The sequence below is a fragment of the Peromyscus eremicus genome, chromosome 17 (genome assembly GCF_949786415.1).
Source record: "Peromyscus eremicus chromosome 17, PerEre_H2_v1, whole genome shotgun sequence".
In the NCBI taxonomy this organism is placed as follows: Eukaryota; Metazoa; Chordata; class Mammalia; order Rodentia; family Cricetidae; genus Peromyscus; species Peromyscus eremicus.
This window is the reverse complement of record NC_081433.1, coordinates 52739581-52763721: the sequence shown is the minus strand read 5'-3', so window position 1 is coordinate 52763721 and position 24141 is coordinate 52739581. Positions and strand designations below refer to the sequence as shown.

Here is a 24141-nt window from a genome sequence, read left to right as displayed (position 1 = left end):
ACCGCCCGGCTGTGCTTTGTTTTTTATGTGGGTGAGAAAGACGGCTTTGTGGGTAAACATGCTTGCTGTATAAGCCTGACAACCTGAGTTCTATGCCCAGAATGTAAAGAAAGAACTGTCTACCTAAATTTCTCCTCTGACCTCTACATATGTAGCCAGCTATGTGCCTGCCAACCCCCAGAGGTATGCTCACAATAGTAAGTAACAAAAGAATTTAAAAGAAGAGTTAGAATCTGTGGTATTACTTCCCTTCTGCCAACAGTATGTGCATCTGTTTTCTCTCCTCAGACATAATAGAACGTGTTGAGTCTCTTGTTTTAACTTCAGTGGTGTTATCCATCCTTTGTACCTCATTTAAATATTTTAAATATCAAATTGCATCTAGCTTCGACAATTTCTACTCCTACCCTCTTTTCCCCGACTTTGGCATTTTCTTTGGACTTGAAAAGATGGAAGAAAAGAAAAACTTTAGTATCTTTTAAACACAGTGGTAATAATGAGTTAGATGTGTAAGTGGAAGCGCGTTCACAGTTTTCCAAGGAGTAGCTGTCACAGAAAAGCAAGTCCTTTGTGAAGAGTGATATGCTTCATTGACATATATGAAGAAATGGAAATTAAGTTCACAGGAAGGATGAAAATTTCAGGTCTGCTAATACGGTCACCTAATAAAAACTCGGTCTTAACTGCTTTCATTTGAAAAAATTACTTTCATGGTCATTTGAAATGATAAAGAAAACAGAATTTTGGAGAAAAAAATATGATGAAAGGCACTTATAATGGAGTACGAATCCTACTAGCTATTAATGTGTATTCAGATTATTTTTTCCTGGGACTGGAGAGATAGCTCAGTGGTTAAGAGCACTTGCTACTCTTCCGGAGGACCCAAGTAAAGTCCTCAGCTCCAGTATCAGGCAGCTCGTAACTGCCTTGAACTCCACTTCAGAGGACCACTACCCTCTTCGGGTCTCCATGGGCACTGGCACACACACACACACACACACACACACACACACACACACACACACATTTTTAAACAAATGCTTTAAGATATCAAATATCAGGGTCACAAAAGAAAACAAAAAGCAGCAACTGGTAACATAAGATCTAGAAGCAGGCTGAAATATATGTAAAAATCTAACTCGTGGTAAATGTCAAATTTGAATTCAGAGGGGAAAGGTAGGCGTGGTGCTATGTACATGTAATCTCTGTACTTGGGAGGCAGAGGCATGAGGATGGGGAACTCAAGGTCTTCTTGAGCTGTATAGTGAGTTTGAGGCCAGTTTAGGTTTCATAAGAAATTATATCAACTGTTTCCTCACTCTGAAAAACAAAATATTGGGGAAAATGAAGTTGGCCCAATAGACTTCTAGCTCTGCCTTCCCCCACCCCCCTGCCCCCAACTGGCACAAAGCTGTGAATTTGAAAATTAAAATACAGTAAAATTTACATTTTTATTTGCTTAAGTTTTTCTTCTAAAGAGAGAAAGCACCAGATGCCATTTAAGAAATGAGTTGGATGGTTTTTATTAACAAATTATGAGCTTTTATATGGAAAAATGCACGACGGAAGAAAAATAAGTTTAGAGAAAATGTTTGAAGACTGGATGACAAATAGAAACATAATGTACTAGCTATAGAAGAAGATTTCATGAAACATTAACAAATACAGGCCAGACATGGTGGCTAACACTTGGGTGGCTGAGGCAGGTGGCTTTGAGATCGAGGCCCACCTGGGCTACAACGTGAGTTTCTGGCCAACCGAGCTTCCAGAATGAGACTGACTGTCTCATGAGAATAAAAACAAAATGAAAATATGTCCTGGGAGTTGTGGGTTTAAGGACCCCTTGCGTTAGCCACATGGTGAATTTGATCCTGAACTGCAGAGAAAGTCGTGTCTCAACACACAGAACTCTATAAAACCAAAGAATCAAGTTCTTTTTCTGTGAGTCCAGATTTTATGGAATCCTGTTACTACCACAAGTAACCTCTCTGATACAGAGGAAGTTAGTCTCCCAGCCTCTCCCAGGGTCCTTGAGTTTCTCGCCTGTAAAATGTAGCTTGGTCCTGCCTCAACTTGATATGCCATACTTTGTTCAAGTCCGTGGGAGGTCTGCCCCTTTCTGAACCTAGGTGGGGTAGAGGGGAGGTGGGGAAGGAGAGGGGGGTGAGGAAGGGGAAACTGTCGTCGGGATATAAAATAAATGAAAAACTTTAATTAATAATAGTAAAGAAGACATATTGAATAAATAAAAAGAAGGTTAAAAGAAAAGGAAATCTGAAATGGAAACAGTATTTCCATTTGATACTTTTTTTATTATTAAGCATTAACCAGAAAGCCGTTTGCTTTGTTCATAAGGAGATATTTTAAACGGGGCTGTGGAGATGCCTCAGTTAGGAAAGTACTTGCTGTATAAGCATGGGGACCTGACTTCAACCTCCAGCACTCACACAAAAAGCTGGCTGTGGTGGCCATGCTTGTAATCCAAATTCTAAGGAAGCAGAAATCGAGAGTAGCTGGGGCTTGCTGCCTGGTTAGTCTTGGTGAGAGACTTTCTGTCAAATAAGGTGGAGAGGGATAGAGAAAGGCACCTGATGTCTATGTCTACACACACAGACACAAACACACACACACACACACACACACACACACACAGAGAGAGAGAGAGAGAGACACACACACACACAGAGACACACACACAGACACACACACACTACATACACATACAGTAAACATACACACATACTCAAATAAATACTTTAAAGCTGGAAAGCAGGGGGCTTTCTGCTGGAAACAAGCCTGTGCTCCATAGAGAGACCCGATAAAAAGACAGAGGGAAGAAACATTTCAATAAGAATGTTTTGACATCAGATCTCAAATAATTCGATACAGAACCCTAAGTAGCTTTAAAAAGCGGTGACCTTTTAAAGCAAAAATCGATATTTTACGTTACGACTTTAAGTCTGCAGATAATATTGATTTAGGGGAACACATAAGATCGCAAACAATTAATATTTAGCAATTGTACTCATCTATTTCTTCATTGATGTGGTTATGTTCCAGTTAGCAAAACCTTTCCATATCCTCTACTTTTGTTTGTGGATGTGCTTTAGTATAACAAGAGCCTTCCAGGAAGGGACAGGTGAAATACTTATACAAACTTATGTGTTCACCATCAAGAACCTGAAGGGTTTGTTGGGGTCACTGTGAATCTGTTTAGTTATATACTTGACCTTGTATGAGATTTTGTTTCTTATTGTACTACTTCTTCTTCTTCTTCTTCTTCGGGAAAACAGTTCTCTAAAGGTCTTGTCTTAGCCTCTGGAGAAATAACTAAAGTGGAAGATGGATACTGGGTAGGAGATAAAATTGGAATCGCTGTGATCAGTGACAATCGTGATAGTACTTCAGTGAGAATGCAGAGAAGAATGCAGGAAATATGATAGTCCCTCTCCTGTAAGGAACCACGACTACTCATAACTTATTCACAAGTACATTAAAAATGGAATGCCATGCATAATTTTTTAATGTATGTTTAAAATTTAAACATTGAGTTGAAAACCGGGAAGAGCAGTTGCGCTCTCTTAACGTTACAGTTCAGGGGTGTGGCACTGTTGGGGTGGATGCTCAAGTTGGTTGGAGTAGCCAAGAACAAATGCTTGACCTTTTAGGTTTTGTGTCTTTCTCTTTCCCCGTCTGCCTTCTTCCTACCTCTCTCCTTTCCCTTTCCTTTTATAGCCTCTCCTGGTCTCTGTCCTGCCCTGCTCTGGATTTTGGAGGTTTCAGATAGCCTTTCTTCACTCGATAGGAACAACCCCAGGCTCCTCTGAGAACTTATATTTCTGTTTAGTCTTGAGTACGGGCTCTTATGAAGTCCTGGCTGGCCTTGAACTTAGTGTATAGAGGAGGGTGCCCTGAGCCCCCCATCTTCCTGCCTCCAGGGTGGCAGGATTTAGTTTTGTGCCTCCACATCCTGGGTCCCTGGGAGCCCCCTAGAGCTGTGTCTTGCAGACAGTGACATATTGCTCTCCCAATATTTTGTTCATTTCTGATAAGAGATGACATGGAGTAGTTTCCTGTCTGCTTGAGAACAGAAAACAAGCACGTATAATCCATGCTTGTGGATATTTGTGAGTGGCCAAGGTAGCTTTTTCTTCAGCCTGCCTTGTAAACATCTACAATAGATTCCTTAAAAAATGTAAAATGTTCATATAATTAACTTTTTAGGGAGCAAATACGATGGAAAGGAATTCATACTTTTGTTCAGATCAAAATTTCTGAACAGTAAACATCATCTTCCTCGGCCTTCAGTCCAGCGATTCTCAGATGCTGAAATTCCGACTTGTCAGCTGCCACCACCTCGGGACTGCTCATCCCTACACATTTCAAATGTCAATTCCCAAACCATTCCTTCTCAACCCTGGCAGCCCTCACGATCACCTCTAGACCCTTTATAGAGTGTTGGTCTCAGGCCCCTCCTCAGACCTTCTCAAGAATGGTCTTTGGGAGCGGAGCTGGGAAATCGGTATGTGTAACAATCGGCATAGACAATTTTAACTGAGTACTGTCAGCAGAATTTTAACTTTGAATTTTGCACAAGTTCAAAAGGGGATGTTTTGTGTGCAATGACTTGCCCTGGTGGGGAATGATCACCTGAGGAGAGGTGGCCAGTAGACATAGCATTTACAAGGGGTGCTCATTACCAACCATCGTGACTGTGACCCAGAGAACTCCATTTGCCCTTTCCCACCCTTACTTTATGGTCCCTCTATGAAATCCAGGCTGGCCTTGCTTGTGATCCTGTTTCCTCAGCCTCCCATGTGCTGGCATCACAGGTGTGTAGCCTCATACCCAGTGGCCCTTTCCTGGTTTAAACCAGTTTATTACATTGCCTACTGCTTCTGGAACCGTTGTGACATTTAACACAGTTTGTAGTTATATTGTTGAAAAAGTAACGTCCTGAAAATAGTTTGACAAATCAATTTGACGTCTCTGTTATCTACTTCCTGAGAGAAACAAAACAAAACAAAACAAAACATGTTCAGAGGATCATCTGAGAAGTAGTTCAGACTAGCTTTTACAAGTTGATTTCTGTGATTAATTCTACTTCCTCTCTGTCAGGTTATCAGCAAATGGAACGATTTGTTCTGGTTTATCCCTGTCTGCCGGGACTGTTTGCCACCCACACAGGTGCTGATGACATCAGGTTTACTCATCCTCCTGTCTGTACCCTTCTCCATGGATGAGCTGTTCATTCATGGGCATAAAGAGAGGCAATGAGTGGAAATGGATTAGTGTTTTTCCATTGCATTTTAGAACCACGTCTTAATTCACTACACCGACCTAGAGCTTTCTCATTCTTCTGGAAAACTATCAAATTTATCAACAATGTTTATGGACAGCCATGGCTTGTAAAGGACAATATTAGAAGCTTGACTACCAATAGGTAGCCAGACAATGGATTTAGAGTCCAGTTTTATAGGCTCTAAAAGGTCATTTAGTCCAAGCTCCACAGAACGTTTCCTAGAAACCTTTCTGTCTCTGTGGGAATTAATCACTTCCCAGCATCCCCTTGCCTTCCAGTTGCTCTAACTGAAAGGAAGTTTGTTCTTCTGCTGTGCTAACTGCTGTCTCTGAACCTCCTAGTTACCGATTCTAGATTTGTCTCTGGGGTTCTGCAGCAAGAATCAAATCCTTAGCCACTTACCAACTTTCAAAAGCACAAATTACCTTCAATCTTCAGACACTTGATAGTACTACCCAAGATTCTCATCTCAAGCCATGGGGTAAATCCTCATGAAATGATTTTCCAAAGTAGTTGTTTAAAGTCACACACACACACACACACACACACACACACACACACACACACACACAAAATGTCAATGAGAAGATCAGTGAAGACCTGAATCATATCCATCCATAGACAGTCCACCCACATGTCTTTCCTACACACTTTTTTTAATGATGACAAATTTCAAGTTATGTGGAGATTAAAAAAAAGATATATTTTATTTTTAATTGTGTGTGTGTGTGTGTGTGTGTGTGTGTGTGTGTGCACGCTTGTGTGAGTATAGATGTCTATACAGTCAAGGAGAGGGAATTGTATTTCCTGGAGCTGGACTTATAGTCCATTAGGAGCCATCTGACTTGGGTGCTGGGAACCAAATTTGATCTCTGTAGCACTTTAGCCATCCCCCTAAACCTGTATTTTTTCTTTGTTTTCTTTAAATCATATAAGAGACAGAGAGAGAAAGAGAGAGAATGATGGGAGGAGTAGAAGAAAAAAAGGGAGGAAGAAGAGAGAGAGAGAGAGAGAGAGAGAAGGAAGAGGAGGAGGAGGAGGAGGAGGAAGAGGAGAAGGAGGAGGAGGAGGAGGAGGAGGAGGAGGAGGAGGAGGAGGAGGAGGAGGAGGAGGAGGAGGAGGACCTCACAGAAGCAGAGCCTAGTGTGGCCTGGAGTCCCACATAAATGGGAACGACAGTCTTCCTTGCCTCCCAGGGTGGCTGCTGGGTTTTGTATGAGATACTAATGAAAAACCTAGCCCTGCACTTGGTATATACCTGATGAATGTTAAAGCTGCTTTCATTCTCACAAGAGCTAAGTAAACACCTGTTGGAATAAACAAAGGAAGCAAATGTTTAGAGCCAGAGACTCCCGCTCTTTTAAAGTCTTGAATTTGTTATTTGATAATTTTATACATGGATGCATTGACCATCTCCATCTCCAATGCTCCTCTTACATTCTCCTTAGACACCCCAACACCTGCCAATCTTTATGCCTTCTCCACTTTTTTTTTTAGCACAGTTCTCTCTCATATTTTCCAAAGCCAGCTTGTTTAATTCAGTTTTGTTCTTAACCCCTTAGATAAATTTATCTTGCTGTTTTTATCTATTTGCTTTGCTAATGATATTGCCAAAGGCCAGCAGAATCTTCCAGGAGCTACCTGAAAGAGCTAGGAATTGAAAGTTTTAAAAGATGTGTCAAGATCCAGAAGGCTTCTTAGCAAATTGATTCACATGGGTGTTCTGGTGCATGCTTGGGGCAGTCAATAACTGTCACTACTTAAATGATTCCCAGTCTTTCTGTGGGACAGGTATCTGCAGAGAAGGTTCCAACCATCAGGCTTTGCCATTAAAACAACTCACATCATACCCGACTTGTTCAAGAAAGTGTCTGTCTAAGACATTCTTGGACAAGTCTAAGTTTTCGGCTTCTGAAGGTTCCCAGGACCCACTTCTCCTTGGACACCAACCATAAGGTGTTTTACATTAACAACTTAAGCACTTATTTCTAAGACACCTTATGTTATAAATGCTTGGGAATTTCCATCTGCATTTTCCATCATGAAAACAAGCTTGTTGGTAGAGACTGGAAGGAGAGCAAGAGGCATTTTGGACACCTGATGTTACTGCAAATACACATTTAAAAAATTTTTAACAGGTTAAACTTAAATGTTTCCTATGATTTCTTGTAGTTAATTTTTGGCAAAGGGGAGCAGAATGTGATGAAACAGTAACTGTTAGAATAATTAACTCAGTCAAAAGCAAAGATCAACTTCCTAGGCTTGTACCTTTTTACCCCCTATGTTGAACTGATAATGCCACAAAATCAGTACTCTGAATTTTTCCAGCATGATAATTTAATTTTTTAAAGTGCTGGGGATCAGACCTAGAGCTTTGTGTATGCTAGGCAAGTGCTCTTCGATCCAACTACAGCCTCAGCCCTTCCTGTGGGAAGGAGAATGAAACATAAAAGATGCAGGGAAGAGCCTAGTCTGTTTATATTTCTCATAGTATATTTGACACTTCTCAGATTTCTTAGGCTTCAATTTTCTTTGGTGGAGAACCAATATAGAAAATTTGGAAGCTATTTACCTCAAATTATTGTTCTGTGATACAGTGGTGTATTTGGGGTTTACTTGGAAGGATTTGTGAGAAACTATTTTTAGTTTTCAATTTTTTTTTTCAGTGAAAGGACCTCATGTTGGCAGTTACAAATTGGCTAGGGGTGGAAGCATTTACACAATACAAACAGGCAATGTTACAAATTAGTGCTGATTGCTAAACATGTACCAGCACACCACTATGAATGGATGTGTAATGAGTCTCCATCATCTTCTGTGAAGATGCCAAATGATTTCCTTTGAGAAGACTGAGGTCATTTCTGTTAACGTTTGAAATGCTGAGCTTATTTGTGAGCTTTTGAAGAGGAGGGGGTTGTCTGTTGTTTTGGTCAGCCCCCTTTGATCAATGAGAATGTAACCAGAAATATTCTGTATGCCATATGTAGGAGAATTATAAAATAATGCTAATATCTAATACATAATTAACATTTTTGTTTGTTTGTTTTTTGAGATGGAGTTTCTCTGTATAGTCCTGGCTGTCCTGGAACTCACTATGTAGACCAGGCTGGCCTCAAACTCAGAGATTCGCCTGCCTCTGCCTCCCAAGTGCTGGCACTAAAGGAGTGTGTTACCACTCCCGGTTTGTAATTAATATTTTCAAAAACCCTCTTGGGGCTGGAGAAATGGCTCCGTAGTTCATAGGGAATACTATATTTTCAGAGGACCTGGGTTCCCATCTGTGGCAGCTCAGAACCACAGGTTATTGGGCACCTCAGAGCCACAGATAACTCCAGTTCCAGGGGATCCAATGTCCTCTTCTGGACTTCAAGGGCACTTGTACTTGTACAGGCACACTCACACCCACAAGGCACAAAACCTGTCATGAACACATAACTGAAAATATCTACTAAATCTTTAAAGAAACAATCTATATCTGATAACAATAGTTGTACAATACATTCTAGTTTCACTGCCATTAAAAACAATCAGATTAAGCAAGACTTCACTTTCAGACATTAAATGAATTAAGTTGTTCTTTTCAATATGGTTTTAAAGGGTGCAAGAAACAAAGAGGGGAGACTACAATTCTTCCTAGGTCTGTAATTTCTTTTTGTATTTTTAAAATTTCTTTTCCTTCTTTATTTTCCCATCACTTATTGTATAGAAGATGGATCTATTTTTTAATGAGCTAACTCACTTCTTCCATTGTTTATCTGACCCTTGGAATTTTGAATTCCTTCAAAAATATGCTCAGTATTAAAAAAAGAAAGCCTACTAACATTGTGCTAAACCACAAGCCAATTAGTGACGTCTTTACTGATGTTCTAGTGAACTAACTCACAGGGTTTCGCCCCTGCAAGGATGATTTACAGCTGTAACAGTGTGGATTGTCAGATAAATGGAAGCAATTTGTGGAACTAATGTGCTCACTCCAGACTTACCATGGGGGAGACGTTGTTCGCTGATTAAAGGGCCCATCTGTTCCACAGGTGTTCCACTACCTGCAAGTCGTTTGTGAGTCAGACCAGGTTAATGATTGGCTTGTTTCCACAGCCTTTGTCCATTTCTCAAAGCCATTGCTCTATTATAGGGTCCTCGAGAAATGGCATTTTGTGTACGGACTTGTGCTATTCAGCAGTATATTTAGTGAAATACGTGTACTGGGAATATCTACTTTGAAATTATCGCCAGTTCTAAGAGTAAAGTACTAGTGCCTTAAATACACACACGTACACACCTGTACACAAACGTTCACACAATCAGCCCTCTATAGTCATTCGTCTTGTATTTGCATATCCAGTCAACTCTGTATTAAAATCTTATATTTAAGTTTTATTTATTATCGATAATTATTATTATTTTTTGAGACAGTTTCTTTGTGTAGCCCTGGCTGTCTGAGAACTCACTCTGTAGATCAGGCTGTCTTCAAACTCACAAAGAACCACCTGCCTCTGCCTTCTGAGTGCTGGAATGAAAGGCATGCGGCACTACTACCCTGAAATTTTTTTTTAAAGATTAATTTTATTATCTTTAATGATGTGTATGTATATGTGTCTCTGTGTATGTATGCCATGTGCTTATAGATGTCCATGGTGGTCCGAGGTCCAATCCCTTGGAGCTGGGTAGTGGGAACCAAATTCTGGTCCTCTGAAAGAGTAGTATGTGCTCTGAACCACTGAACCATCTCTCTACTTCTCTCAAAAGTATTTTAAAAATTCACATGTACTGTACACTTTTTTTTTTCTGGTCACGGTCCCCTAAGCAGCACTCCACAAACACTTATTTGCATGATATTTTCTGTGTTACACATTACGTGCAGTCCAGGTGAGGTAAAGTATAGAGTAGGAAGTGGGCAGCTTACATATAAAGTCTACGAATTATATGGGAGGGCCTTGAGCTCCCTCAGATTTTGCTATCTTCGGAGTGTTCTAGAGCCAGCCTCCCTCTGTGACTAAGTGGTGAGTGTACATCCCATGAACAAGGATGGATTTTTAATAAAATGTTGGTAGACAAATAGATCCATCTTGGTGAGTGTTTCATTTGTTTTCAGGCTGAATCATGGGAGGATTCGATTTACTCAAGCTCGTCTTCCCTTTATTCTATCTTTCCTAAACAAAGATGGTGCATGGTGTAGAATTTCACAACTTACTTCCCGCTTTCAATTCAGTATCTCATTTTTCAACAGTAATTGTCCCTGTGCTGTGACTCTTCAAGCTCGGTAACCAGCACTGTGCACAATGATTGGTTAGCCTGACTGGCATTTCTAAGAGGAGAAGGGTTGACTTAACATCCCTCCCTCCCTCCCTCCTTCCCTCCCTCCCTCCTTCCCTCCCTCCCTCCTTCCCTCCCTCCCTTCCTTCCTTTCATGTTTTGTAGGATATATAGTAGGTAACAATATCTTTTTAGTTGTCCATTGCTTTAAAACATTTTTAGATAAATTTTATTTATGTATTGTATATTGGTGTGGAGGATCGAACTCGGATCCTGAAGCTTGGCAGCAAGAACGTTTACCAGATGATCCATCTTGCTGGCCTCTGTTTGACCATTTTCTTTCAGACTAGCCTCTTGGGCTCTTCTGAGCTTCTGCTTTAGTCCCGCAGATTATTTTACAGTATGTCCTCTACATCTGTGAGCATTGCTAGCTTACCTCTCGCTTCGAACAGTACATGCTAAGCCTAGAGGGTATATTCCTTAGATCTATTAACATTTTACTTTGTGGCAATAGAAACTTCTTTAAATTGTGTTTTTTGATATATTTATTTCAAGTACTATTAATACATACCTTAGCAAATTAAGAAAATAAGGGTAGGCTTAAAACCCCTTGCTGCTCTGGTTTGGGATTTATGAAGTCATTCCTGCCTTTACCAAACTGTGGCTCTTGCCAGGTGTGGTAACATCTGCCTGTTACAGTACAAGTACTGAGGAGGCTAAGGCAGGAGCATCTGAGTATGGGGACAGCCTGGGCTACTTATCAAGAAAGACTCTATCTAAAAAACAAACAAAGAAACAAACCAAAGCAACAAACAAACAAAACCAAAAATCTTATTTTTGAAATTGAGAAATCGTGCTCATCTTGCGCTACTGAGAATGCAAATCCAATCAGGCAGATTAGCTGTTCCGTGCTACAGGTGACACAAGAAACTTGACCCAATCTTATTACATAGGGGTCTCTTTTTAATAACCTTTTAATAACCTGCCTTTTAATAACCAACTTCTTGTTTGAGGAAACTTGTGAAGTAACTGCAATACTGATAACTTAAAAAAACCAAACCAAACCAAAACAGAACAACCCCCCCCCAAAAAAAAAAAAACTGTGGAAACTAATGGAGGAGGGAAGGAATGCTTTCTGAGACGCCCCCTGATGGAGGAGGGAAGGAATGCTTTCTGAGACGCCCCCTGTGGCATCTGTCTGCACTTGTGCTAACCTTCAATTGTCAAAGACGGAGCTCGGGATTTGTTATGTAAGGATGAAAATGAATTCCATAGTGAGTGAGGAAAAGCAGTGAGTGTAAGACACCTATCCCCGAGTGTTCGGAGTACTGTGCTTCATGATGCCCTTGGCTTTCCTGTTGCTAGGAGAGGGGCAAGTGAGCCCCTGTGGCTGTGTGTACATCACCAATTACATCCACAAGGAGTGACGCACATGGTAGCTTCAGCCCCGGAGAACTGGGGACTTGTTCTTCCTAGTACACGCTGTAAACAGGATGACAAATGCCACCGCCTGTCCTCACTGTGGAAAAGAGAATTAGGCAGTGTTGAAAGCTTCGCTCCCCTCAGCCCCCAGATTAACACACCGGCACTGAGATGACCATTCATTCCCGCCCCAAAACCTTCAACTGAATCTCTGTTTCTGGATTAAGGGTTCCAAGGGCAGTTTCTTCAGAATCCCTTGCTTAGCTTCTACAACAAAAAAAACAGGGATTAAGGAGCTCTTGCCTGGTTTTGTGGTGACCAAGGTGATTAATCTCTTTCTTGGGAAATCAGCTGCTTCCAACCCTGCTGCCTCCACTCCCACCAAGAATTTCCATTCCAGTTTGGGGATGTTGGCTAGGACAGCGAGCCATGGAGGCTTCTAGATATCCGGAAGGGGGTACAGCCTTGATGATGCCTCAAGATCCCTTCACTTTTTTACTTACTCTCTACACTGTGTGGGAAGGTGGAGCTTTAAAGCAAGACATTTCACTTCCTGTTTGCTCAAGATTTCCCTGGATTATCATTTATTATGCTCTTCTGCTATTACAGGCTCTGCACTTACTGTGGCTGTCAGGCTAGTGAGCTAAAGTGGATATCATTTCACCTCTAATAGACCTGGAAGACTTAGCATGGGATGGGAGGGAGTCAAATCCCAGTGATGTGTGTGTAATTTTAAACTGAGGTATTAACAAGGCCAGGGCACTGCTATTTGTATTAGTTGATAGTTCTTTGTGATTAGAAGGCAGTGAAGACACACTGTGTACTCCTGTGTCAAACTGAACATTCCAGGCAACAGTACTTTGGTTGTAGGATGTGTGACTGGAAGAGAAAGGAAAATGCCGCAGGACTGATGAGGTAGTCCAAGCTAGGTCATGTAGAGAACTTTGCTATTCACACCAGAAGAAAATGGGCAGCTATTGATGGGTTTTTAAGAGATAACTTGGGTCAGTAAGATGACCTAACAGGTAAGGTGTTTGCTTCACAAACTCAATGACCTGGGTTCAATCCCTGGTCCCATGTGAAGGTGGAAGGAGAGAACTGACTCCACAGAGTTGTCCTTTGACCTCCACACATTTACTGTGGTCCCCACACATCGTACACACACAGAGAGACATATGGACAACAATAATAATGAAAAGTTATTTCTTAACAAAAGCTTCACCCTGGCTTTAGGTGGGACCAGAGCTGGGAAGAGGCCAAAGAGGCCAGAGGAATAGTGTGGTTTAGAATCTCCAAGCAGGATCAGGGTGTATCCAACATTCCTGCAACATCGCTTCACCTCTGACATAGTTCATACATACAGCTGTGGCCTCAAACCCCACATTCCTTGAATTTAGGGATTTTTTTATTTCCTGTTTGATTTGCTGCTGGGTCCCCTGTAGTCTCTCCTATGAGGAAACTTACATGCTATCCAACAGATGTTCTATCTACGCATCGGGGCTCCTCTCCATCTCATAAGTCATGTCAGCAGGCTTTCACAAGAATTGAGCTTTTCATACCCTGTTTCTGCCATTGTGTAGTGGTCCAGTTTGTCTCTGGGGTCAGAGGTAACTTTCCTTCTCTTGCACTGTATTTTTATCACTATGACAACGCTGTCACCCAAAGCGTGGTTTTATCTACTCACAAACATAATAGACATTTGGGGGAGAGTTGGCGTGAGAGGAATCTCCTGCACAGATGAAAACTAGAAACCATAGTGCATTTCTTTTCCTTTTCCTTTTTTTTTTTTTTTTTTTGGACCAAGAAATCAGGAGATACAAGCAAGTGTGGAACAGGGAACGGTGATGCCCTTGGCAGAACTGAAGAGAATGTGCTCAGTACCAAAGCATTTTGTGTTCAACTGCAAAATAAACTGCCCGGCTGAAGCAGATGGGGACAATTTGGCGAAGCGATGTGAATTTAATATTTCTCCTTTAAGTGATGAAAAACTGAAACCCAGAGAATGAACTGAAAAATTCAGTGTAGTCATCCTCTCTTTGAGATGTGGGACAAACTCACCCCTCCCAGTGATGTGAAGCTTCAGATGGTGCTAGGGTGAGGACCAGGGTTCCTCCCACAGTCTTCTCACACAGCTTATAGCTTTTCATCCTTTCCTCCTTCTCCATCCTCTCCCTATCCCCTCGTCTCTCCTCATTGTCTCTTCTCTCTCAATTTGGTTTCTCCTTTCGCTCTCCAGCCTCTCCCCTCTCTACCATCCATGTCTGTATTATCTCATCTCTCCCCCTGTTCTCCATCTTCTTTCTCCCCTCCTTCCTGTCTTCTGATCTCCATTCCTTCATCTCTCTACTTCCATCTTGCCCTCTCCTCTCTCTGTCTCTCTTCCCCTCTCTTCTCTCTCCATTCTCTTATCTCTATTCTTTTTTGTCCTCCCTTCTCCCTGCAGCAGTTTCTTCTGTGCCCCAACCAGATGTTACACACAGTAAAGGAAGGTAGCAAGTGCAGATGTTACACACAGTAAGGGAAGGTGTCAGGTGCAGATGTTGTTACCCACAGTAAGGGAGGGTGTCAGGTGCAGATGTTGTTACCCACAGTAAGGGAAGGTGTCAGGTGCAGATGTTACCCACAGTAAGGCAAGGTGTCAGGTGCAGATGTTGTTACACACAGTAAGGGAAGGTGTCAGGTGCAGATGTTGTTACCCACAGTAAGGGAAGGTGTCAGGTGCAGATGTTGCACACAGTAAGGGGAGGTAGCAAGTGCACACTTTCCACAGAAAGAAAAACAGGTGTAGCGTAAGGCCAGAAGCAAGGGGAACATCTTCCATCCTTCTTATCTTCCCCCATGTCCCTAGACCAGTCCCTAGCAGGTAGTTTAGTTATAGGCTCTTCCTCAAAGGACAACAGAATGAGCTGGCTATAAATAGCACTGACCCATTTCCTACCTGATCCTTAGATTAAGATTAGCATAGACTCAGGAGGAGAACACAGGAGGACACACAGGAGCAGGCTTGCACAGTGAGGAGTCACTGCAGTCAGATGGTCTGAAATCCTAGTCAAAGGATATTTGTGGAATACATACCTGACAGAGAGAGAGAGAGAGAGAGAGAGAGAGAGAGAGAGAGAGAGAGAGAGAGAGAGAGAGAGATTGCGATGTCTCTTTTAATATCCAGAGGAGCAGTCCTTGTGATTTTTATAGTAGGAAAATTCTTTCCACTGCAGAAATTGAGGCAGAAGATGCAGAAAGGAGCAGACGGGCAGGATTAGGGAAGACCACTTGGCCATGGTGCTCTGACAAGTCATGACTCCTCCCAGAATATAACCGAGAACAGCAGAAATGGGCAACTGCATTCCATTTCAGAGTCTTCCAGCAATACTTCTGTCTTTGGCCTTCATTTGTGCCATGATGATAATAGAAATATCTGTCTCCCATATTATGCTGGGTAATTATTTCTTATCTGATCTTCTCTGTTGTTTCCTCTATTTTTAAGATGAGGAAGCAGAGAAAAATGAGAGCTGAAATGACTTACAGAAGGTCAGCCAGTACGAACTGGTACCGGGGTTTGATCCCACACAGTCTGTCTCCTTTTAATCTTTATGACTCAGGGGAGGGAGGGAGGGAGGGAGGGAGGGAGGGAGGGAGAGAGAGAGAGAGAGAGAGAGAGAGAGAGAGAGAGAGAGAGAGAGGGAGAGAGAGAGAGAATAGACTTTTAACTACTGCAGAAGGCCAGGATTTGAATTCTGGTCTCATAGGCTGTACAGTCACGGTCAGGTTTCTTAAGCAGTGTGGATTTCAGTTTATCTATCTGCAGATAGGAGACGGGTAACGATATTTCTCTCTAAGATGTTTGCTGAGGAGTATGTAAGAAAACAAAGTGCAGTGTACAGCCAACTAGGGCACAGAGTATCTTATCAGTATTAGTCCGTGGGCCTGGTTAAACTGCCAGCACAGAAGACTGCACCAGTGCCTTAAACAACAGACATCATTCCCTCCCTGGGTTTTGGAGGCTAGAAACCTAAGGTCAAGGTGTGGCAGAACTGGTTTGTGGTTGGGACTCTCTTCCTGGCATATAGGCCGATACCCCCTTCTGGGGCCTCACAGCGTCTCTCCTCAGAGAGGAGAGAGAGTTCTGGGGTCCTATGTTCCTATAAGGATAACAGGTCTAATTCAGCAAGAATCTTGGACTCCATTGAACCTTAATTTCTTCCTTGATGACCGTGTTTCCTAATTCAGTCACACCAGGTGTGAGGTGTTCACACTGGAACTGTGTGTGGACACAATTTGCAGGAGGTAGTCAGCAGGGAGAGGGAACTGAAGGATGGAGTCATAGGTGTCTGGCTAGCTCTAACACCCCGGGCAGATTCCTTAGACTTCCTTTTTAGAGGGTTATTCATGATAAATTAATAAATACATAATATATATTTTGTCTTAGTTTCTTTTCTATTGGTGTGAGAAAGATCATGGCCAAAAGCAGTGTGTGTGTGTGTGTGTGTGTGTGTGTGTGTGTGTGTGTGTGTGTTTGGCTGACACTTTATCATTACTGTCCACCATCAAAGGAAGCCAGGGCAAGGTCAAGGCAGGTCTATGGAGATGGGAACTAAAGCAGAGGCCACAGAGATGTGCTGCTTTACTGGCTTGGGCACCATGGCTTGCTCAACCTTGTACCGTTGAGGACCAACTTCCCAGGGGTGGTACATCGGTGAGCTGGGCGCTCCCACATCAATCTTTAAACAAGAAAATGTTCTGCAGATTTGCTTATCAGCCGGTCTTATGGAAGCAGTTTCTCCACTGAGATTCCCTCCTCCCAGATACCTCTAAGTTTGTGTCAAGTTGATAAAAACCAACCGGCACAGCACGTGTGTCGTCTGCCTTCTCTTTGTTGACATAGGAAATACCTCTCCCCATCTGTTTTTGGTTTTCTAGGTGAACCCGAGTTTAAATACATTGGGAACATGCACGGTAACGAAGCAGTTGGACGAGAACTGCTCATTTTCTTGGCCCAGTACCTGTGTAACGAGTACCAGAAAGGGAATGAGACCATTGTCAACCTGATCCACAGCACCCGAATTCATATCATGCCCTCCTTGAACCCCGACGGCTTTGAGAAGGCGGCATCTCAGGTGAGTGTCTGGCAGGGTGGATGTGGCCCGTCCTCTTCATCTTTCTGATATATTAGTACACGTGTATGTGTCTATCCATAACGCCATCATAAAAGCACAGAGATCACAGAGAGTCTGAGAGGGACATAGTCCAACTGTAAGAACTTGCTGGTAACAAAAAAGTTAACACCGTAAAGGATATGTTTCTTTAGCAGAAGCTTTGCTGAGAAAGTTTGTAAATAAGTTACTACTTTATGTTTTGCTGGACTGTTAAATAAATAATATCGATTCATCTATAGTGGTGACCAGGCAAATTTGCTTCTAAAGCAGTGGTTCTCAACCTGTGGGTTGCAACCCCCTTGAGGTTCACTGACCCTTTCACAGGGGTTGCCTAAGACCATCGGGAAACAGAGATATTTACATTATGATTCATGACAGTAGCAAGTTACAGTTATGAAGTAGTACTGAATATGATTTTATGGCTGGGGGTCACCACGGCAGGAGGAACTGTATTAAAGGGCCGCAGCACTAGGAAGGCTGAGAATCACTGTAAACAATGTCTACTGCCATGGCCTGTAGCTGGGTGAACTGGTGTCATAGCGCTCTCTGCTGGAATGAAGGAAGAATGACTCCTGACTGGATCAGTATTTTACAGAGGTTTAATTACTGCTTTTAGGAAGGACTAGTACAGAAAACAAAACAAAACAAGTTCTTCATGTTTATAATAAAAATAAATTTATACATTTTAAGTGTCAGGATAAGAACCAATGGCTTTCTTTTTGAGACAGGGTCTCACTATGTTTCCCAGGTGTCCTGGAACTTGCTATGTAGATCAGGGTGTCCTTGAACTCACAGAGGTCCTCCTGCTTCTGCCTCCTGAGTGCTAGGATTAAAGGCATGCGCCACTGTATCTGGCACTAACGGCTTTGTAAGAGAGTATATGTGTGTTTCCATTTTGATTGCACAAGATTGGGGGACATAGTTGTTGTATATGCCGTTTATGGTGTAAAGTTTTGATACATGTATAACAAACATTCTAAACATATTTATCACCTCTCATGCTGATTTTTTTTAATCTTAAAGACTTTTAGAATGTTTTATCTAGATTTTGAAACAATTTTTTTTTTAAATTTTTTTTGAGACAGGGTTTTTCTGTGTAGTTTTGATGCCTATCCTGGATCTTGCTCTGTAGAACAGGCTGGCCTTGAACTCACAGAGATCTGTCTGGCTCTGTCTCCCGAGTGCTGGGATTAAAGGCGTGCACTGCCACCTCTGCCCGGCCAGAAGGCATCTTTTTAAAGAAGCCTGTAAGAGGCGTAGGAGCTATTAACACATAAGAGACTCATGTCCAATTTATCTTAAGATCCTAGTATTATTTATTATTTAGTATATTTAAAAATCAGGCTGCTGTGATTCACAGAGGCAATTTTACTTAATTCTAATGGTTGACAGTGTGATTTTAAAGAGGTCACCTATGATCAGTGAGTTTGTACCAACATTTATTGAAATCTGGTAAACGTCTCTTATACATAATTGTTAGTAATTAAAAAAAATCATTCATTGAAATACTTTTTTTTTTCAAAATGCTTATAACAAATATTTTAAACTGGGCACCTTCATGAGTGAACACAGCAGTGTGGGAGGAGATTGTAATAGATAACCTCAGTAAAATATTTTTGAGAGCAATGATGGGGACCTGAAGTAGGTATTGACAGTTGGAGCTAAGTGTCGATGGCTGTTCTGTTGTCTTTCTTAGCCAGGTGAGCTGAAGGATTGGTTCGTAGGCCGCAGCAACGCCCAGGGAATAGACCTGAACCGGAACTTCCCGGACCTGGACAGGATCGTGTATGTTAATGAGAAAGAAGGCGGTCCCAACAACCATCTGCTGAAGAATCTGAAGAAAATTGTGGATCAAAATGCAAAGGTAGCACAGGCATGACTTTCCCTGGGTCTCACATGCACAGCTTTCCCCCGGGGTCTCACATGCATGGCTTTCCTTGGGTCCTGCATGCACGGCTTTCCCCAGGTCTCACATGCATGGCTTTCCCGGGGTCCTACATGCAAGGCTTTCCTCGGGTCTCACATACACGGCTTTCCTTGGGTCTCACATGCACAGCTTTCTCGGGGTGCCAGGGACCAGCCTCAGCAATTTCGGGGGTCTGAAGGATGGGATACCTGGAAGGCGCAGTAACGACTCAGAGACAGTGCTCCCTGCAAGCTGACAAGTCACTTCGGGCTTCTGCAGTTGCTGTGTAGCTTCTTTGCTGCAGTTTCTTTAGCTTCCTTTAGCTTCTGCTTTTGCCCTGGTGGCCTCAGTCTTTTATTATCATAAGCAAAGGGAAACAGAAAAAAAGGAGAAATCACCCAATACAAAATGTTCTCATGATTCCAAAGGTTATTCTTAGAAAATCACCAATATATTCTTCATCATCCTTTACTAAACACAGGAACTATCACAGACTTAACACCAAAGCAAGCATAATCTATTTTTATTATTAACAATTATACAATCTTCTGAGCACTTGGCTAGCAACACACAATTTTGCAAAAAAGGTAAAAATAAGAAAAGTGGTCAATGTAGCAGACAGTCATTTCCTTCTCACACAGTCTGCTCCGAACTCAAGACCCCTGCAGCTGCCTAAGTTCCTCCTCAGCCCTCTGCAAACACCAAGCCCCATGACTGGTGGGCTACAATGACCCCAGACAAGAAATCTGTTCCTGCAAGTCAGCAACTTCTGTCCTTCTATATCCCAACAATTCCAAGGAAGACCTGATCCAATTTTCAGAGCTTCCATGAAAGGAAGCTCACCTTTTCTGGCAGCTCTTTTTAATCTAGGAACCCAATAAAGCTTGCAGCAATCACTTCAACCACTGCCACATTGTCTCCACACTCCTCCAGGAGGAATCAAAGTATCAGCATTAAAGCTGCCATCTCCTTTTCTTGGTGGAGGCCACCATTTACCTCCTATTCTAGGTTCCCACACTTTTAGTTTGTCATCCCATCTATATGTTACTCCATCCACAGTCTTCAGCCAGTACCCCTTAGGGTCTCAAGTTTTACACAATGCCTTTGGAGTATCCTCAGAAACTGAATTATTCATCATGGCCAATTTGAGTACAGTGTGTTGATACACATCATACCATGTGCTATAGTTGACCACACGTTCGGTACAGTTTATCCAAGCCTGAAAATCTTCCCCAGGTTGCAGGTTCTTTCCCATGAACTACATAACTGTTTTAACCCCAGCCTGGGTGATCATCTCTGTATAATTTCCTGTGAAATTTACTTCACTCCTTTCCCGTATCACAGAAATCACCATTGATCTAGGAACACAGAACATGAAGATCAGATAGAAGAAAAAGACTAGTATTATAAGAAGTAGGTATATGGAGAAGGACATAACACGTGCATGCCATAAAGCATGACCTTGGGACACATAGGCATTTCTGCCTTGGCCCTCTAGAGGCATGCTAAGCAGAAGATCCGGAGGGGAACGCACAGAGGGTTGATGGTCCACTGTAGCTAGAGTTGTCTCTCTGGGTCCCACCAAGCCCCGGCAGTCCAACAGCCCACTTATAAAGTAAACACACAGATGCTTATATTATTTAAACTGTTTGGCCTAATGGCTCAGGCTTCTTGCTAGCTGTTCTTATATCTTAAATTAACCCATTTCTATTAGTCTATAAGTTGCCACGTGGCTCATGGCTTACCAGTATCTTAACATCTGCTTCTCATCATGGCGGCTGGCAGTGTCCTTTTTGCCTCAGCCTTCCACTTCCCAGAATTCTCCTCTCTGCTTGTCCCACCTATACTTCCTGCCTGGCTATTGGCCAATCAGCATTTTATTTATACAGAACGATATCCACAGCATTTCCCCTTTTCTTTTTTTTTTAAAGGAAGGTTTTAACTTTCACATAGTAAAATTACATATAAAAAAACAATTATCAAGCAAGAATTACAGTTACACTATCTAGTCTATTTATAATATCTAGTCTATTTGTATTTGGTAAAATTAAAGAAGATATCCTATCTATCCTATATTTGTGAGTCTAAAGTTTCATATCTAACTTATCTTTTATCATAACTAAGGAACATTATAACTATCTAGTCTTCAACTACATCAAAGACCTCAGAAGGACATACTATTACCTGAGAAATGAGAGACGGGCGCAAGTAACTTTCAGGAGTCTTGTGAGAGTAGACAGAGACAGCTGGTAGCCTGGACAGTCATCCAAAGTTCCTCCGTCCTCTCTGAAGTAAATTGGTGCTGCCAGGAGCAGACATGTCTCATTGTCCAGAAAGTCTAAATTTTTAAATGTCATATTCTGTAGGTCTTTGAAGTATTTGAAGATTACCTATCTATCTGAAATATATCTATGTATACCTAGAAAACTTAACATGACTATAAGTTTGACTATCATAGAAGACTAATTATTAATCTGTATTTCTTAATTATCCATTACAATCTAAATGAGTTACATAAACATAATAACTTAAATGAGAATAGAAATATATATATAGTATAACAAAATTAACTTTAAATTTGTATCAATAAACTAAAATCCATAGCAATGTAAAACATTTCAAACAAGTTGTTGCTCCTTAAATGTAGGTTCATTAATCTATCCTTTCATCCTACCATATCTATACTATCCCTCTTTTTTTTCTTTAGAAAGAGATTGCATTTATAATCCACCTGTTTTAAACAAAATTATTGGTTTTTCTCTGTCCCACACCAGAGGGCTCTTCTGATATGGGACAAAAGAATCTCTCAACCTTTTTTTTTTTTTTTTTTTTTTTTAGCAATATGTTTGGGTTTAGAGAAGGAGTGAGCCAATTCCATCTCCAAAGCCAGCTTGGTATATTTGGGAATTTGGGCATAGCTTCTCTTACTACTTCCTGCTGGATGAGGGTGCTGTATTTTTATGGGGACACAAAGAAAATTTTAGGATTATGGTCAAGTCCTGAGTGGAGTAGTCTGTGAGGCTGTATTCTCTGAGCCAGTTGCCTTGAAGTTGATTTTGGATGTTGGATCATCTGGGCCATGGTGTCATCAGAGACCTTTCAAGGGGTCTTGGCTGGTCAAACCTGATGTATCTTAATCTGGAACAAATCCATAGCCTCTGGCTTTCTGTGAAAACAAATGCAGAGCCTCCTTTCCAAAGCAACATATCCTTAGATCCAAATTTTGAAGTCAAGGTATCTTTAAAATATCCATATTGGCTTAACTCAACAGCTTTTACAATCAAATGTTTTTCTGAAGTTAAAAATCCCAAAGACAACACAAACCAGATTCTCTGTGTATTATCCATCTTTACGTGGCTTATTTTTTTATACTACCTTTACTGTCTCTTTAAAGACTTTATTTTTAAAAACTATCTATTTCTTTATATAAGTGTATATATTCCTTTTTCTCTCTCTTCCAAGCCTACGTACATTTTTACACACATTGTAAACCATTTAAAGTCTTGTTCCATCTGAATCTGTCTTATTGTGAATCTATTATTTTTTTTTTTTTTTCGGTTTTTTGAGACAGGGTTTCTCTGTGTAGCTTTGCGCCTTTCCTGGAACTCACTTGGTAGTCCAGGCTGGCCTCGAACTCACAGAGATCCGCCTGGCTCTGCCTCCCAAGTGCTGGGATTAAAGGCATGAGCCACCACCGCCTGGCCTGAATCTATTGTTTTTAACTGTAGCATTGTAAGACTGAAACAGTGCTGTGGCTGCTGGCTCCACCCACCTCAGCTTCCCAACATGGTGGTGGTACGTTTATGGCCAGCTCTGGGAGCCATCAACTCTTAGAAACAGTGGGTCTATGCTTTTATCAAAGCAGCGTGTAGCCCAGAAACCTCTTTTTTAAAAAAAAAAAAACTAGCAAAAACTATATCCAACACACAGCATAGTGCACAGCTTGGAGACACCTCTGTGTAACAACATAGCATAGGTCAAGTCTGCACGCAGGCCACAAACCCGCCATAGAGTAGCTCAAACACACAGGCTGCCACTAACTTGAGAGAGACAACTAGGAAGCTATTTTTAGCTCCGTTTTAGAATCTTTTTTTCTCAGGTTTTAGGTGGAAACTCTTGCTAACCTGTTGGGTGCCATTTGTAGCTAGAGTTTTCCTGGTCCTGCCTGGCCCACTGTCAGTATAAATCTCTCTCACCCGCCAGTCCCACAGCTGCTCAGACCCAACCAAGTAAACACACAGAGACTTATATTACTTATAAACTGTGTGGCCATGGCAGGCTTCTTGTTATCTAGTTCTTCTATCTTAAATTAACCCATTTCTATTAGTCTATAAGTTGCCACATGGCTCGTGGCTTACCGGTATCTTAACATCTGCTTCTCATTGTGGCGACTGGCAGCGTCTCTCTGCCTCAGCCTTCCACTTCCTAGAATTCTCCTCTCTGCCTGTCCCATCTATACTTCCTGCCTGGCTACTGGCCAATCAGCATTTTATTTATACAGAGCGATATCCACAGCAGTCTACAATCTCGGGTCCCCTTTTCTCCAATCTCTGCTGGCAGTTATATGCTGTCCCCGGCACCAGGGTCTCACATGCACGGCTTGTGGAATTTATACCTGTAAAATTCCACATCACCTACCAATTCTATTGCTCCTCAAATCCACTGAGTTTCTTTCCTTACTCTGTCTTGGATGAGACATAACCTTCACCGGCATCCTGCATTATGTTTACCTACTTTCAGCACATACATCCTTCCCCGAACTGTCCCGGTCAGCTGCTATATGAGATTCTCCAGCTCCACACATCCAATTCCTTCCAGACCTCCAGGGAACTCCTGCTTTTCTGTTTCACTTGTTCACTGGGTCCCCTTATCAGGTGGTAGCTAGGATCCTAAGCTCAGCTAGGGTCTAGAAACAAATATTTTCCCTCAGAACAGCTTTTGTTTTTCCTTCATCCCTACCATCAAAGTTTTGACTTCTGGTCTCATCACTACTCATCAGCAATTGGCTCTAATATCCCAGGGATTTGATGCTAGATGTTAGATCAAATCACTGACTGCCATTCCCACCTCATTCCCTGGCTTAGTTCAGCCCCGTGGTCTCCTGT

The 24141-nt window shown here is 41.8% G+C and overlaps 1 protein-coding gene across 1 annotated transcript in view; it reads left to right on the top strand.

Annotated features, from left to right (window-relative positions):
- The window catches only part of Cpe (carboxypeptidase E), a 101811-nt gene that overhangs the window by 53600 nt on the left and 24070 nt on the right, over nucleotides 1-24141 (top strand). Inside the window, exons 2-3 of the mRNA XM_059244790.1 lie at nucleotides 16895-17091; nucleotides 18827-18994. Of these exons, the coding sequence (XP_059100773.1) occupies nucleotides 16895-17091; nucleotides 18827-18994 (365 nt within the window). The remainder of the gene's footprint in view (nucleotides 1-16894; nucleotides 17092-18826; nucleotides 18995-24141) is intronic.